Source organism: Aphelocoma coerulescens, chromosome 1 (assembly GCF_041296385.1).
Source record: "Aphelocoma coerulescens isolate FSJ_1873_10779 chromosome 1, UR_Acoe_1.0, whole genome shotgun sequence".
Lineage (NCBI taxonomy): Eukaryota > Metazoa > Chordata > Aves > Passeriformes > Corvidae > Aphelocoma > Aphelocoma coerulescens.
Window position 1 is genome coordinate 108,047,233 of NC_091013.1, and position 14,564 is coordinate 108,061,796.

Consider the following 14,564-nt stretch of genomic DNA (forward strand, 5'->3'; position numbering starts at 1 on the left):
ATCTCTTTTTAGTAGGGTGAAATATTACTATATTGCTTTCATTATGGTATGATATTACACTAAATCTAGGATCCTACTGTCAGGCCAAGATTTTGGTTGTGATTTAGTGCTTTATATCCAATCATTTGTGTTGCAATCCTTTCAAATACTGCAGTTCTCAAAGACTGGGCAGAGAACTGCTATGTCATCCAAGAGTCTTATTTCAAGACTTTCTCATTTCTTCCCAATTTATATTATCTCCATTTCTGCCAATTAACAGATAGGTAGAGCTTCTCTCTTCCAACGATTGACTCAGAAGTTTCTCTTTCCTTTGACAGGCAGGAATATGGCTGGTGTGCTCAGATTCTCCACAAGGAAGAGTGTCATACCACAAATCTGGGTTTAGGACTCTGAGAGTCAAAACCAGTAACTCACAGGGCACAAAACATAGAATCAGTATGACTTTACTTTTCTGAAGCTCAAAAGTTTTGACAGATTAAATTTATAACCAAATGTTTATACTGGTTGCTACACTGCCTGTTTAATTTACTCTTGCTCTACTAAGGCTGCAGCTCTGGCCATCCACAGGGCTTTAACTTTATCAAGGACTTGCATCCCATGGCACATTTATACCTGGCAAGAAAATACAAAACAAGCATGCATTTCATAATGTCTTTTCTGATTAGTTCTCCAGTTCTGTGGCCAAAGAACCATGCCTTACACAGACTAAATTTGTGGTGTTGAATTACTGTTCAGTGCTGAACATGTTGCTGAGCTATGGCACATTACTAAACAATCCATTTCCCAGCACTTCCTTTACAAATAAAATTATTTTTAAAGGAATTTTTAAGTAGAATGAGGAAAGATACAGCTTTCATTGTTGTCTTCATAATTACCCTTGTGAAGAATTAGCAAAAGAAAACTCTCTAAGCAATAAATTTGGCAGCAATATTTTATATCATCACTTAAAAATATCAAATTACAAGAAATAGTGCAAATCCAGTGACTAACCTTACATTTCTATGGGTTTGCTTGTTCTTTATCTGAGACATAACCTTCAGTGTTTCCCTTCTGAGGGAATTTCTTTTCTTCTTATTTGCATATCCTGTTCATTAATATGACTGTTCAAGAATGTTGTAAAAACCTATGTCAGTGAAGTTTTATGGTGTAATTAATTTACAAGCATCTCCTATATATATCTATCTCCATGTGGATTATTACCCTCCTTTTCAGGCTGCGTCTTTTGTCAGTCCTTAATTCACACGAGTTTTTGAGACAGAAATGAAGCAGAAAAGATCATCTGATGAGAAATATGTTCCTCTTACTATCTATGAGATTTTGTTTGCTTCTCTGCTTGCAATTTTTGTGTGTGTTTGTGTTGGACTGATTGTACTTTCTTGGTTATCAATCCAGGAGTTGGAACGAGGTGAGTAGCCAAGCTTTAGCTACAGACCTTTAGGAGTTCTTCAGACTTTGAAGCCAGTGCTGCTATAATTGTTAGTTGTATTTCTTATTTTATGCTATGCTTTTAATGCTGGGGGCAGGGGAAGTGGTGTTTTGGGGTTTGTTATATGTGAGTTTTTTCCTTCCCTGAAAATTGATGTGAACAAAATAGGGGAAAAACAAAGCATTGGAATCATGCTTTGAAGCCATATAAAATAATTGTCATGGTTTAGGCTTTGGGAAAGGTCCTTGAGATGCAATCCAAGCTATAAAGCTTTGGTTATTCCACCATATTCATCAACTAGAGAAGGTAATATGGAAAACTGAGAAATTTTGCCTTTTTCTCCATGTATGAGGTTTGACTCAGAAGACAAATTATTCACTGAAAGACTGATAACCCACTGGAATTTGTGGGGCCCATCTCTTGGAATCTATTAATTATTTTATTTAGTGTGAGACAGATCCAGCCCCAGTCAGCTGCCAGCCCCATGTAAAGCTCAGGTAAAGCCATTCTTAGTCCTTGTCCAATGCTCAGAATGTGATGGAAGAAGTTACTGATACTCAAAGCAAACTAAATTAAAATATCAATGTTGCATGATTTCCAAATGAGATTGAAATTTTGGTTAAGAAATCTTGTGGATATAAGTTAGATGGAAAGGCCACACCTGGAGGACTGCCTCCAGTTAAGGGCTCCAAAACACGTGAGGGATATGGAGCTATTGGAGTGTCTCAAGTTGATTTTTTTAGCAGAAAAATTGTTCTGCTACATTAAAAAATATTTCTAAATATCAAAGACCTTTTTAATGTCCTGTAGCATATTAAATCAAGATTAAATTTGCAGCAATGACCAATTATCTAATTTCTTTATAAATTCTCCCAGAATTTTATTCTTGTATTGGTGAGAAAGGTCAGGTCAAAAATAGTTTAACTATTCTGGATGTTTCCTGTGCCGTCATCAAAACCAGCTTATAGGTAAGAAAAAGGGCATAGCACAAATACAGAAAGTGTGAGGCAATAATTCATAATATTTTTAATCCAGAACATATGAAAAACTCATGATTCACTATTTGCCTTCCCATGTATCTCTGTCCCCTGTGTTAGACATAACTGGGCATATCCTTTGTATGCCCATATTGTATCCTTTATCTACTCACAGTGTTCCTGGAAAACAGCACCTAAAACAAAATTGAAAGTAGTGAGAACAAAGGGCAAATAGTATTCATAAAAATATTATTACAGTTGTAACTATTGTAAACATCAAAAAAGTCTATTTTTTTCTTTAAACTCAGGACTAGGCAGAATGACTCTGATTGCAAAGCAAAACAAAAATCTAGAAGTTATTGCATTGACGATCTGTGTGGAATAAAATCTAATGCAGTATTTTTCATTTCTTTCTATATGATTAAAACGCCTTTTTTTTTTTAATTATCCAGCTGAAGGACATGTGAATACTCATGACTATATGGGAATATTTAAAATAGTCTCTGGCACATCTTTCACTCCTGCTTTGCAAAACAGTTCATCAGCTGAGTTCAAAGTCCTTGCCTTTGATGTTGAAAAATTGGTAAGAACCTATGAACCTGTGGTTAATTCAAGAGTATTTGTACGTACATTAATTCCCTAACATTAACTGCTGTTTATGGCTTTTTCTTTCCAAAAAAGAGATATTTCAGGTCTTAAGCCTGGTCGGAACTGAATATATTCCTTGTTTGTGAAAATCAGCGAATCATCAAAGAAATGCCTTGCTTGTGTACTCTACAAAAAGTTATTTCGTACTAAAACCATGATTGTAGTGTGAGAATTTGTGTGGTTTTGATTCCTGTATTGTTCAAGATTTCTCTTTTTTTCATATAGATACAAAATATCTTTCAAGAAAGTGATCTGAAATACAAATTTGAGACATGTGAAATTTCCCAGTTCAAGTAGGTACAACTTAATTTAACTTTGAAAATAAATGTCAAAAATCCTCACTTAGATATTTCTCTCAGAGGTACTTACCCTGCTTTTCAAGTCATCCTTGGTAACGTCCTATATTATCCCTTTCATATCTTCCATCTTCCAAGTGCTACTGTGCTAAGTTTGACACCAATGTGTTTCCTTGGGCAAACTTCCTTCTCAAGCTGATGTGTGTCTATGCCTTGACCAAATCAGTAAGGCTGAGCCCTAAGACCCACTCACAAAACTCTATATTTTATAGAACTGCTGAATTTTTTTTTTGCCAAGGTGCTGTTTGCAGGGTTGCTGATCCTTGCTATCCAGAAGAAATTTGAGGTTAGAAATCTCCTGGCATAAGCGTCGAGGCTCAGGCACTCATATGTCCCTATGGATATGGATCCACTTAAGTTATATTCCTTAGGGCGTTAGCAGCTGAGGCTGTCATTTGACACCAGGAAAAGCTGGAACCTGTGTGTCCACAAGATTCTATAAAATTGGTACACTAAGATCTGCTTCATTTAGTAAAGCTTGTTTGACCTCATTTTCAATATCCTGGTGTGTTGGGTGTCCTACTGAAGGCCAGCTGACAAAAATGTCCAGGTTACACAGCCAGGTCTGTAGTGTTAATTGCATCTGCACTATTCTTAATTAGGTCCTGATTCAACAAAACATGTATAACACTATCTCCCATTACTAAACAGTTCCAGGACATGCTTCCATCCTGTCCAAAATGTTATAGTCTCAATGGGAACCCTTTGGTGTTGGTTGGGATTTTCCCTTTCTTTTTTTTATTGTTCCTTTTTTTTTTTACAGGAAATCTGAAGGTGACCGTGAAAGATTGATGTCAGAGACCAGGTATATGTATATAATAAAGTTTAGTTAAAATATGGGCAAGAGACAATGATGCTACTAATTTAGACAGTTCTTCTGTGGACAGCGTATAGATTAAAAAAACAACAACAACAACAATAAAAAAAAAGAAACAAAACAAACCAAACATTTTTAGAATTTGGATAAGTCACTCTAAAGAGGATGAAGCTTCAAGATATATCTTTTCTCTAAAAACTTCCTTTAGGATTAGATAAAAAAAAGTGATAGTCCCTGGGACTGTCAATTTAGAAAGAAAAATGGAAAGGAGTGAGAAAGGTAAGAAACTATCTAGAAAGGAAAGGATATTGGTTTATGCTGAGTTTGCTTGTGTAAAACTGCTTAAACTAGAGTCAGATCTCATGTCATTACCAGTAACTCAAGTTTCAAATTAAGAAAAGTATGAGGACCACTGTGATAGGCAAGAACAAAACAGAACACAAAAGATTAAGATTCCAGCAGAACTGAAGAACCTTGAGAAAGGAACGGCATAACTGGCTGTCTCATAGTTGAACCCAGAAAATTAAAGTACACATTACATGACAACAGATCAATAGTTCTGTGGTATCACATGCTCTTGTGGCTGTAAATACATAAAGTTGATAAATATGCAAAGGAGATTAGTTTATTTGAATGATTGTCCTTGCAAAAAAAAACAGAACAAGATATTGGTATATTAGTTGACCATGAATATCAGTAAGTAATGGGAAGCAGATTTGAATTGGAGCAATCTTTTGATTGGATTAGTGAGGACATAACCCCAATTAGTTAGAAAGTGGAGTATGATCACTTTATGAAGGATTATGTCATGTTAAGGGAATGGACTACACAGCAGCAGGAGTAGGCCACTTCCAAAATGTTGTCCTTGTGAAGGTAGATCCAGTCAGGAAATTCAGTTTCTGCACAAAGAAAGGGACTATTCTCGTCAAAATATGAGCATCAAAGATGGAGACATCTCTGAGCAGTTTCCACAAGACTGTCTTTGGAAGTGCTGGATTTTTAGTTTTCTTGCCTGGTCAATTAAGATACTTTTTTTTAGGAGGAGACCAATTATGCCAAAGAACAGCTTATTTCTTTCTATGAACCACGATGGGAATCTAGATATCTACACTGTGAATAACTGGGTTGGGCAAAACTCTTTCTACCCCTGTATCTTGGCACAACAATCACAGAAATCACAGAAAATATGATGTTTGTGAATGTTGGATCTGGCTTTTAATACATCAGTAAGGATCTGTCTTCACTTCTGCTTTGAATAACTTTGTCTCAGATGTTACTTTCTTTTCATTTAAAAAGTGTTTACCCCTTCAGGCAATCTGCTTGGTATTTCACCCTTGAAACGCTGTTGCTGAGTCACAAGGACAGCAATAAAAGGTTTTGTTTGCTCAGCATGGCCTAGAGGTTATCAGAAATATGCAAGAAGGAGAGTTTTTCTACATATTGCAAACTACAAACTATGCTCAGCAAAACGACAGGATTAATCACTCCTTAGAAAGAGCACTACTGAGTCAGTTGCAAAAGGGTAGTTTAAGGATAAAAAAGTTTACACCTAAATTTAAGTAAAAGAAGAAAACCTTTATGTTTGGCAAGTCTCATACTTCAGCACTACCTTACTCTAGCTACAAATATAAAACTTCATAATAGTGTCTAGAAAGGATGGGAGAGAACAAACAGAAAACACTCTGGATAAAAATCAGACCCCATAGAAGTTAAATGCAGTTTAACCACAATTTCTAAACAACTCTGTTTTCAGCCATCACTGTTTCCTTGTGAGAATCCAGTCAATCACACAGCAGATCTGCAAAAAATAAAGAATCCAGAGATGGTATTTGCTTTGTAGAAGTGGTCACTTTGTATTATATTTTGCCACATGAAGTTATTATGCAATTTTCATAATACTTCAATGTTCACCTTCAATATTTTAGGGCTAAAATTAATAGACCTGTTGAACGACAGTAAAGCTACTTTAGTTTCCCTCAAGTTCAGCTCCATTGCAGCAATTGGAATGAATGTTGTCTTGGTTTTTTCCAACAGTGCAAGTAACGGTAGATAAAGAAAGAACAAAGTTGCTCCAAGGTTCAAACCTACCTGATAGTTAAGAGGTGCTTCTTTATGAGTCAACTTTGCCAGTCAATACTTAAAAAACAATCTGCCTTTGCAAATGGAGCCAGTGTTAGAATGAAATACTGTCTAGATGATAGGTTGTATAGCAGATTTATTTCATCAGCTTGAATAACTAATTAACTTCTTTGTTTTGTATTTCTAGTGTGGTTGTGATCATCACCCTTTATTTTACCCAGATGGTAACAGTTGAGAAAGTAAAAAATGAGCTGGTTATGGGTGTCATTGCAAATAACCCTAATCCTACTCAGACTTTGAAAATTGATGTGAACAGCATACAAATCACAGGTAATGTTAGTAAGCTTTTTGTTTGGTGGGGTTTTTTTTGGTTGGTTTTTGTTTCTTTGTTTGTCTATTTGTTTGTTGATTCTACGAATCCTTAAGAACTACAGGTAGAAGGAATGAAAGCTTTGGCTCCCAAACAGCAATCAGGTTGTTACTTTTAATCTTGGGTGCCCTCCTCCTCCATTACAGACCTTTCAGTAGCAGCTGGGAGAACTATTTACAACCTTTTCTACTAGAAAATATGAGCCAGCGCTGTGTACATTCACTAAGGAGGGAGTAAAGGGCAAGGTAGTAATTTCCCAGTGAAAACCACACAATCTCACCTCTTTTATGAAACATAATATTTGTTATCTTTTTAGCCCTCTTATTAAAGCAATTAAGCCCCAACTGTGTTGTTTCATAAGTAAATACAGTTATAATTTTGTTCTGCTAAAAAATAAGGAAAGGGCTCAGACTCGCAAAGAGTAAAGTAAATTCATTTATTGAAAATATGTCAGGAAGAAAAACAAACTGCTTTTGGAGAAGTGCACCCAGGGAACTGGCTCCATATTCCTGCAGAGCTTAGGTAAATGTAAGTGGGTGGAGAAAGGAATAAGGCTTTAAGGACTAGGTAGCTTTAAATCCTGCAAATATACAGATATAGTTATTTTATGTAAGTAGTAAAAAATTTATCAAAGCCTAAATGGAAGACCTTCAAGATCAATGGGCATCCTTTTTTTTTTTTTTTTTACCTGAATAAAGCTTCAAAACAGCCCTTCACTGAGGATGAGGTTAAAAACCATTCTGAATTCTTTGAAGCAGAAGTTGGTTAGCTGACATTTGAAGACCTGCTGGAGTTACTATTAAGTAGAAACTGAGGAGTGGGAATCTGGCATGCCATGTCTCTTACTCTATACACAGAAGTGCATTTTTTGCTAAGTGCTTCAGGTATTCAAAGGCTAAATTCAGAGTCTTGGCATATTTAATTCTCTTTACTACTTGTTTATTCCAAATTACTGCAAAACACTGTGGAAATTGATTGCTCATTATATGTCAAAAATGCCATAAAAAATAATGAAGAGCTTCTTAAAAGGTTCTATATCCATTTATGAACTTTGAAGTAGTCAAACTTTTACTGCTTTGGATCATTAAAATGCCTCTTTTCACATGAGATATCACCTGTCCATTCCACCAGGAGTGCTTCAATAAACTAATTGTAACTAATTAACAATCACAATAATATGTGGCATTTTTGCATTGTATATATCAATACGTTCTGCCAGAGATATTCTTATTTCAGAGAGGGAGAGAGGTGTAACAGAGGTGTGACTTGCTTGAAATCAGTTTTCACTGTGATTAAAAGTAACTTTCTTTCTTGTAAGCTATCCCAAGTTAATTTTCACTCATCCATCTCTTCTAAATACTGTTCTATAAGACACAGGTGTTCTGAAAATCTCTATAGAATAAAAAGCTTCGAGAGAGATTTCCCAGGTGAAGACATTCTATATGCAATACAATGAATAGGGGCTGAGGATTGAAAGGAATTGCAGTGGCTATGAAACCTTGTAACCTCAATTCATTTTTGGGACCTTTCCTCCTTGGGAAGATCATGGAGTTTGAGAAAAGATTGGGAACAGGGTAAGATAGGCAAAAGGAGGGAAGCAGGACACTGACAGTGATTCAATGAGAAATAGTCACAGCTAATTTCTTTTTAATCTTTATTTCTGTCATCTAAAACTAGACACTGTGCTACAAAAAAAAGTTTATACTGAACTTGCTTTCTTCCAGTAGCTGCTGAAAATCCCTCTACAGTGATGCCTTTAACCTCATCAGGTCAGTATCTTTCACAAAACAGGCACTAATTTTTGTTACCAATACAAGATGAAGGAAAATAAGGCTTGCTGTTTCAGCTCTTATAGCTTAGTAAAACTGCCCTGGCTGCAGCTGGGGCTTGACTGCCATGGTCCATTCAGTGATAATTAGCTGCTTTCACCATTTCTGACTATTTGAGAAAGCAGCGAGTGATCTGAAGTCTGTAAAAAAACTGTAAGAGCTTATTAGGGCATCAAACCAAAAGCTGAGTCTCCATTAACCAGCTGAGCTGCAAGCTGAAGTTTTTGTGGATTTAGGGAGGTAGATTACACTGGGGAGTCCTACTCTCATATTGTGGTTACTGATTTACTGAGCAATGTTGACAGACAGACTTTCCTTCCACTATCCCTGGAAGTTTTATGATGATAAGATATGAAGCAGACACAACTACCTTGGTCTCACAAACCTGCCAATAGTCAGCTGGAGAGATAAATAATACAGTAACTGCTTTGTAGCACTAGGTGCAGGTAGTCACATACAAACTGCATGCAAATTATCACATACACTCTCCAGGCAGGCTACCAAACCTGAAGCTAAACAATTGCCCCTATGAATATAGGAGGCAAATATTTATTGACATTCTAATTACAGCCATAGTAATGAAAGAGTTATTATTAGTCTGGTTACAGGCCTAATGATGTAGTAATGTAGTAAAGTGTATAGTCCAAAGTGTGCAAGTACTGTAGTTTATTCCCAAAGATACAGTTTAAACTGCTAACATACAATTTTTTCTCCTGTTTATCCCTTCCTGTGGTATGCTATCTTAGTGCTCCCCTGGGTCCTAAATTCAATGTTGCTAATCATCCTTAAGCAAAAGGTTGGAGATAGGGGCATGTTTCAGAGGAAAGGGGAAGGGAACAGGGAATTGTCAGCACACCAGGTTGGGATGGCAACAATATTCCTGGTGTGAATTTCTTCTCCCTTGGCCTTGTGTCTGCTTGAGGTCATTTTTGTATGTTTGTTAATATTGTCTGCCTCCTCGCTCTTTCTGTTTCAGTCCAAGTGTCATGATATACCCAAGTTTTTCCATACAGTACATTTACATCTGCTGGATGCAGAGTTATGGCTCTGCTGACCCTGAAAACATCCTTTACCATCTCAACATGCTACTTTAGCAAGATTTTCTAGTAATTATGCTTATATCACTGCTGCCTCTGCCACTGCCCTGTGTTTTCCTCTATGGATTTTGCTTTCAACTTGTGCATGCACTTTTGAGAATGTCTGTAACAACCACAATTTTTCAACAGTCTTCAAGATGTAGCTTCCTGATAATTGTTTGCTCCTGCATGCATCTATGTTTTAGGTCTTGGAACATTTAATACCTTCTAAATTGGTTATCCTGTAGTAAATCTATCAACAGATATGTTGATATACATATGTGTATAACTCTTTGAAAATATGTGAAGGCATGAATTAAGCTTCTTTGTCTACAGTAACTGGGAACAGTCCATCCATTCCCTGTTCTCCTCTCTCTCTGCCAAATAAACTGTATCCTTAAATTTGCTGACACAGAATGCATGGTAACCAGAATGACCTTATTTAACTTAATAGTATATGTTTAATAAGCATGTTTTGATAGAAAATTGGTAGGAATTCCTCCTGCAAGTTTGTGCACTAAGTAGGTCTGGGAGAGCACGAACATTTAACAAAAGTAAGCTGCTGATGGCCAGTGGTCAGCAACTTCTGCCCACAAAACTGATGGATGACAAGCCATAGAGAAAGCCTTACTGCATCTCCCTCTTTATTCCTTCTCTCCCTTCACCTTACAAACTGAGGTTCAGGATCCACTACCTGTAGTGACATGGGGATTGTTTTCAGCTGAAGACATCATCATCCTACTCACATATTTGAGTCTTAATTTAGAAAGTAAACATAGTAAACAGGGATGCTAATGCAAATTCAAAGAGGAAAAGAAAAAAGATAATTTGGGAGCTGGAAACACCAGGTGCATCCTTAATGAAGTGGAACTTCTGTTGCAGCAATCACAAATACATATTCCATTTTTCCAGACTGTTTTGCAGTTTACTATCACTAATACAAATCTGCTTATTTACCTTAGGCATTTGTTCATGTGTAAATATGTACACCTGTATTTAAATAGACAAATACTAGATAGGTTTGAGGCTCCTAATTGATTTGTAGAGCAACATTATTTGTCAGAAAATGTACACTTACCTTTTAGTACTAATGTTAAATTTGTTATAACATGTCTTGTTTCAACAGATCCCACGAGTTTAATTACAAGTTCCCTGACACCAACCTCAGGTCAGAACTTTTACAAGGGAAGACAAGAAAGAATTGATCTTCTTTTAGTGGGGGGAAGGTGGAAGGAGGACAGAAATCTTTTAAAGTTATGGAAACACTTGGGTTTAATGTAATTTTTTCTTATATTTATTGTGACACTTGAGCTTCAGGATCAAGCCACTCAAGCTGACATTACCATATCATTACCTGGAGTGTGGGGAGCAAATAATGCAGATATAATAGCAGATTAACTGCTGCTTAATTCTGCCCAAGCAACTACAGAGGTGTTCCCAGAGAGCAAGCAGTAGAGTTCTAACCTTGGGTTGTGTTTGTCCAGATTCAGGACTACTCACCACAAGCGAGTCCTCAACAACTGTGGGTGAGTAACTGTGTGTGTGGCAGAGCAGGGAGGTTACACAGAACAATCTGAGATTGCAGAATTGCACTGCTCATGTACAGCCTCTCCTCACAGCATTCAGCCCTCATATTCTGTTCCTGCAAATGCAGGATATGCAGGTTTACCTTAGACCAAGGAGACCTGTTCAAAGAGAAAGGACTTCTAAAACTGTACATGTTACAAAAATGCTGCATGTGTTACATGTGTTGATGCACACATCGACACTAATGCTGGCTGCTCTTTTTTCATATTATTTCTTGGCATTTATGAGGAAAATAAAATAAACAAACTGATAGCAAAGTATGACTTCAAATAGACAGAAAGCTGAAGATGTTTGAATCTTTGAAAAACATCCTCCCACCATCTTACATGGTGAAATATATATGACATCTACAAGCAGTCTCAAGTGATAAAGTCTTATGTGTGTACCGCCCTTGTTTAATTGAATATAGCACTTACAGCACAATTTACGTAATTTGCCATTTAAATGAGAAGTCAGAACGTTTTACTAGGAAAAGTTGATTTCTTTCAATCCAGGAGGTGGCAGTGCTGTTTAGTTTTCCGAGTTGAAAAAACCCAAAACCGGTCATGTCCTATGTAAACAATGTTTCCTTGCCTGTTGGGCTACTGCAAAACCTATTCCTGGGCTGTTGGTTGGAAGTTTTGCTCTGGGTCTAGAACGCACAGTTTTGTCTCTGCTCATCTGTGGAAATTCATTCACTGGCACTGTGCCACCTCCAACACTTGACTGGAGTATATTTGGTTCATTTTAATTTCCAGCTGGATGCAACGTGGTAAATCTTTTGGCTTTGTAACGTTTGCATTGCCAACACCGAGAGTGTTTTGCAAAGCACTTTGAAATGCTGCTAGACATCCCCACCTATGTCAGTCTGGGATACACAATATGATATTGTACTTAATATGATTACAGAATAATATCCCTATGGAAAAAAAAAAAAAAAAAAAAAAAAAAAAAAGAAAATGAAATTTTACAGGTTACTATTTTTCCTTCTTGCATCAGAAATTTTGACCTTTTCCTGTAAGAATTTGTTGAAGTAGAGACAAGGATCTCTGTGAATAGTTCTATAGAATTTAATGCAACTTTAAGAATTTTGAAATTATTAGCTATCTAAAGCTTATTTTAGCTGCATGTTTCTATTCACTTTAATAGGACCTACTTGAATTCTACAGATGTCTAAGACCAAAACCCTCTAAAGACTAAAAGAGTTTGTTGGCAATAGATGAACATTTCTTCTTGCAGAAATTTGCTCTTAACTTACACATTTAATTTGGAAATCTGACAAAAGTATGGCTTCTGATAATTCTGGTGTTTCAAAATCTAGTCTAAAAGGCTCTTGTTTTTTAAGATATGCTGGTCAAAAAATCATGATGAGGTGAAACAGCTTGATGTGTTAAAATTGAAGAAATAAAATTGAACTGTATTTATGTAAACCCAGAGATTTTTCACTTTTATTTAAATCAAAGTACAGTTTTCTCACATTATTCGAACATAAGAAATTGGAAAATGTCATTTATTATATTGCATAAAGTAGTTTATTTGTGTAAAGGAAAAAAAAGAAAAGGAATTCATAGACATTTTCTTCCAGCCCTACTTCAAGCTTAGTTTCAAAAAATATTTCACTTCTGATAAATTTCTCCATTCTATGGCAAATTCATCTTTGTAGTATGTGATATTTCATTCCAGGCTTCTAAAAATGCAGTTTTGTAAAACACAATAGAGTGGTTGATTTGATTTGTGGTAAAGCAAGCAGAGGTAAGTCAATTTTCCTTTGTAGTGAGACTGCATTACTGCTGTGCTCTTATTGCTCTCATCTTTATTATTCCAGCTGAGTGTTTGCCACCTGCTGAACTCTGTGCTGATGGTGTAACCTGCATTAGCGAAGATTTCTTTTGTGATGGAGTCTTGAACTGCCCAGATGGTTCAGATGAATCTGAAAAACGATGTGGTAAGAATGTAAACCCCTGTAAATCAGTCTTTTTTAAACATGCTTAAAACTGTCAGTAGTTTGTAAATAGTTTATGGGCAATAAAGTGCACAGTGAAGTCCAAATCAATTCTACTAAAAAATAATGAGAGTGATTTTTATACTATTTATCTTGCAAGAGGAAACAATTTCCTTTCAAATTCTCACTAATGAAGAATATACTTAATAAATAATGAAATATTAGAATCTATTTAAATATAAAATTCCAGAATTTGTTTCTTACTATAGAAATATTGATAAAATAAATACTATGTAAATTACAAAATTATATAGAAATTTACTATGAGGTTGCGCATCAGTGACATCAAACAATGTTCAGACCAGATGACCTCCATGGGTCCCATTCAATCTCAGCCCTCCTGTGATTCTGTGAAACTACAGACCTGAAACCCCATTGGTGTTTAACTCAGAAAGTTTTTAACCTGCAGTGCAATGAGTTATTTGCCTCTCCCTTATCTTTGAGTACTGTGTCCATTACAGAGCCCCCCCTCTACAAGAAGGACATTGAGGGGCTGGAGAGGGTCCAGAGAAGGGCAGTGAAGCTGGAGAACAAGTCATGTGAGGATAGGCTGTGGGAGCTGGGAGGGCTCAGCCTGGAGAAAAGGAGGCTCAAGGGGAATCTTATCACTCTCTACAACTCCCTGACAGGAGGGTGCAGCCAGGTAGGGTTGGGCTCTTCTCCCAGGCAGCCAGCAACAGGACAAGAGGACATGGCCTCAAGCTGTGCCAGGGGAGATGCAGGTTGGACATCAGGAAGTATTTCTTCACAGAAATGCTTGTCCAGCATTGGAATGGGCTGCCCAGGGAGGTGGTGGAGTCTCCATCCCTGGAGGTGCTCAAGAAACAACTGGACATGGTCTGGTTGATAAGGTGGTGGTCTGGCAAAGCTTGAATTCAATGACCTTAGAGGTCTTTTCTAACCTAAGTGATTCTATTCTATGATTCCTTCTGACTTCCTGGTTTCCCCAAAAACTTTTTGTACCAAGGAGTTTGTCAAGCAGTTTAGGTTAGATGTTGGAAAAAAATTCTTCACTGAAAGTGATTGGGCAATGGAATCATCTGCCCAGGGAGGTGGTGGAGTCACCATCCCTGGACATGTTTAAAAAAATACTGGACATGGCACTCAGTGCCATGGTTTAGTTGATGAGGAGGTGTTAGGTCATAGGTTGGACTTGATGATCTCAAAGGTCTTTTCCATTCCTTTTCATTCTGCGATTCTGTGATTTTGTGACTACAGTGCTCCTTACCAAACAGCTGAGCAGCATTTTGCTGGGGAGGCACATGGGTTAATGCTGCCTGCATTGCTCTCCATAGCCTCAGCTCTCAGTTAAATGTCTGTCAAGTTGTCTCACAAAGAGAATATTGCAAATATTTTAGGAGAAGTTGGAGCAATTAACTCCCTGAGTGTTTTGTTTCCTTGTTTGTTTTTTTAAAATA

At 36.8% G+C, this 14,564-nt stretch overlaps 1 protein-coding gene across 1 annotated transcript in view; it reads left to right on the forward strand.

Annotated features, from left to right (window-relative positions):
- Positions 1-1,260: 1,260 nt before the first annotated feature.
- Positions 1,261-14,564, forward strand: part of TMPRSS15 (transmembrane serine protease 15) — a 51,703-nt gene continuing 38,399 nt past the window's right edge. Inside the window, exons 1-9 of the mRNA XM_069027863.1 lie at positions 1,261-1,405; positions 2,856-2,986; positions 3,277-3,344; positions 4,171-4,212; positions 6,491-6,633; positions 8,398-8,442; positions 10,705-10,793; positions 10,999-11,104; positions 12,970-13,089. Coding sequence (XP_068883964.1) covers positions 1,261-1,405; positions 2,856-2,986; positions 3,277-3,344; positions 4,171-4,212; positions 6,491-6,633; positions 8,398-8,442; positions 10,705-10,793; positions 10,999-11,104; positions 12,970-13,089 — 889 coding nt within the window. The remainder of the gene's footprint in view (positions 1,406-2,855; positions 2,987-3,276; positions 3,345-4,170; positions 4,213-6,490; positions 6,634-8,397; positions 8,443-10,704; positions 10,794-10,998; positions 11,105-12,969; positions 13,090-14,564) is intronic.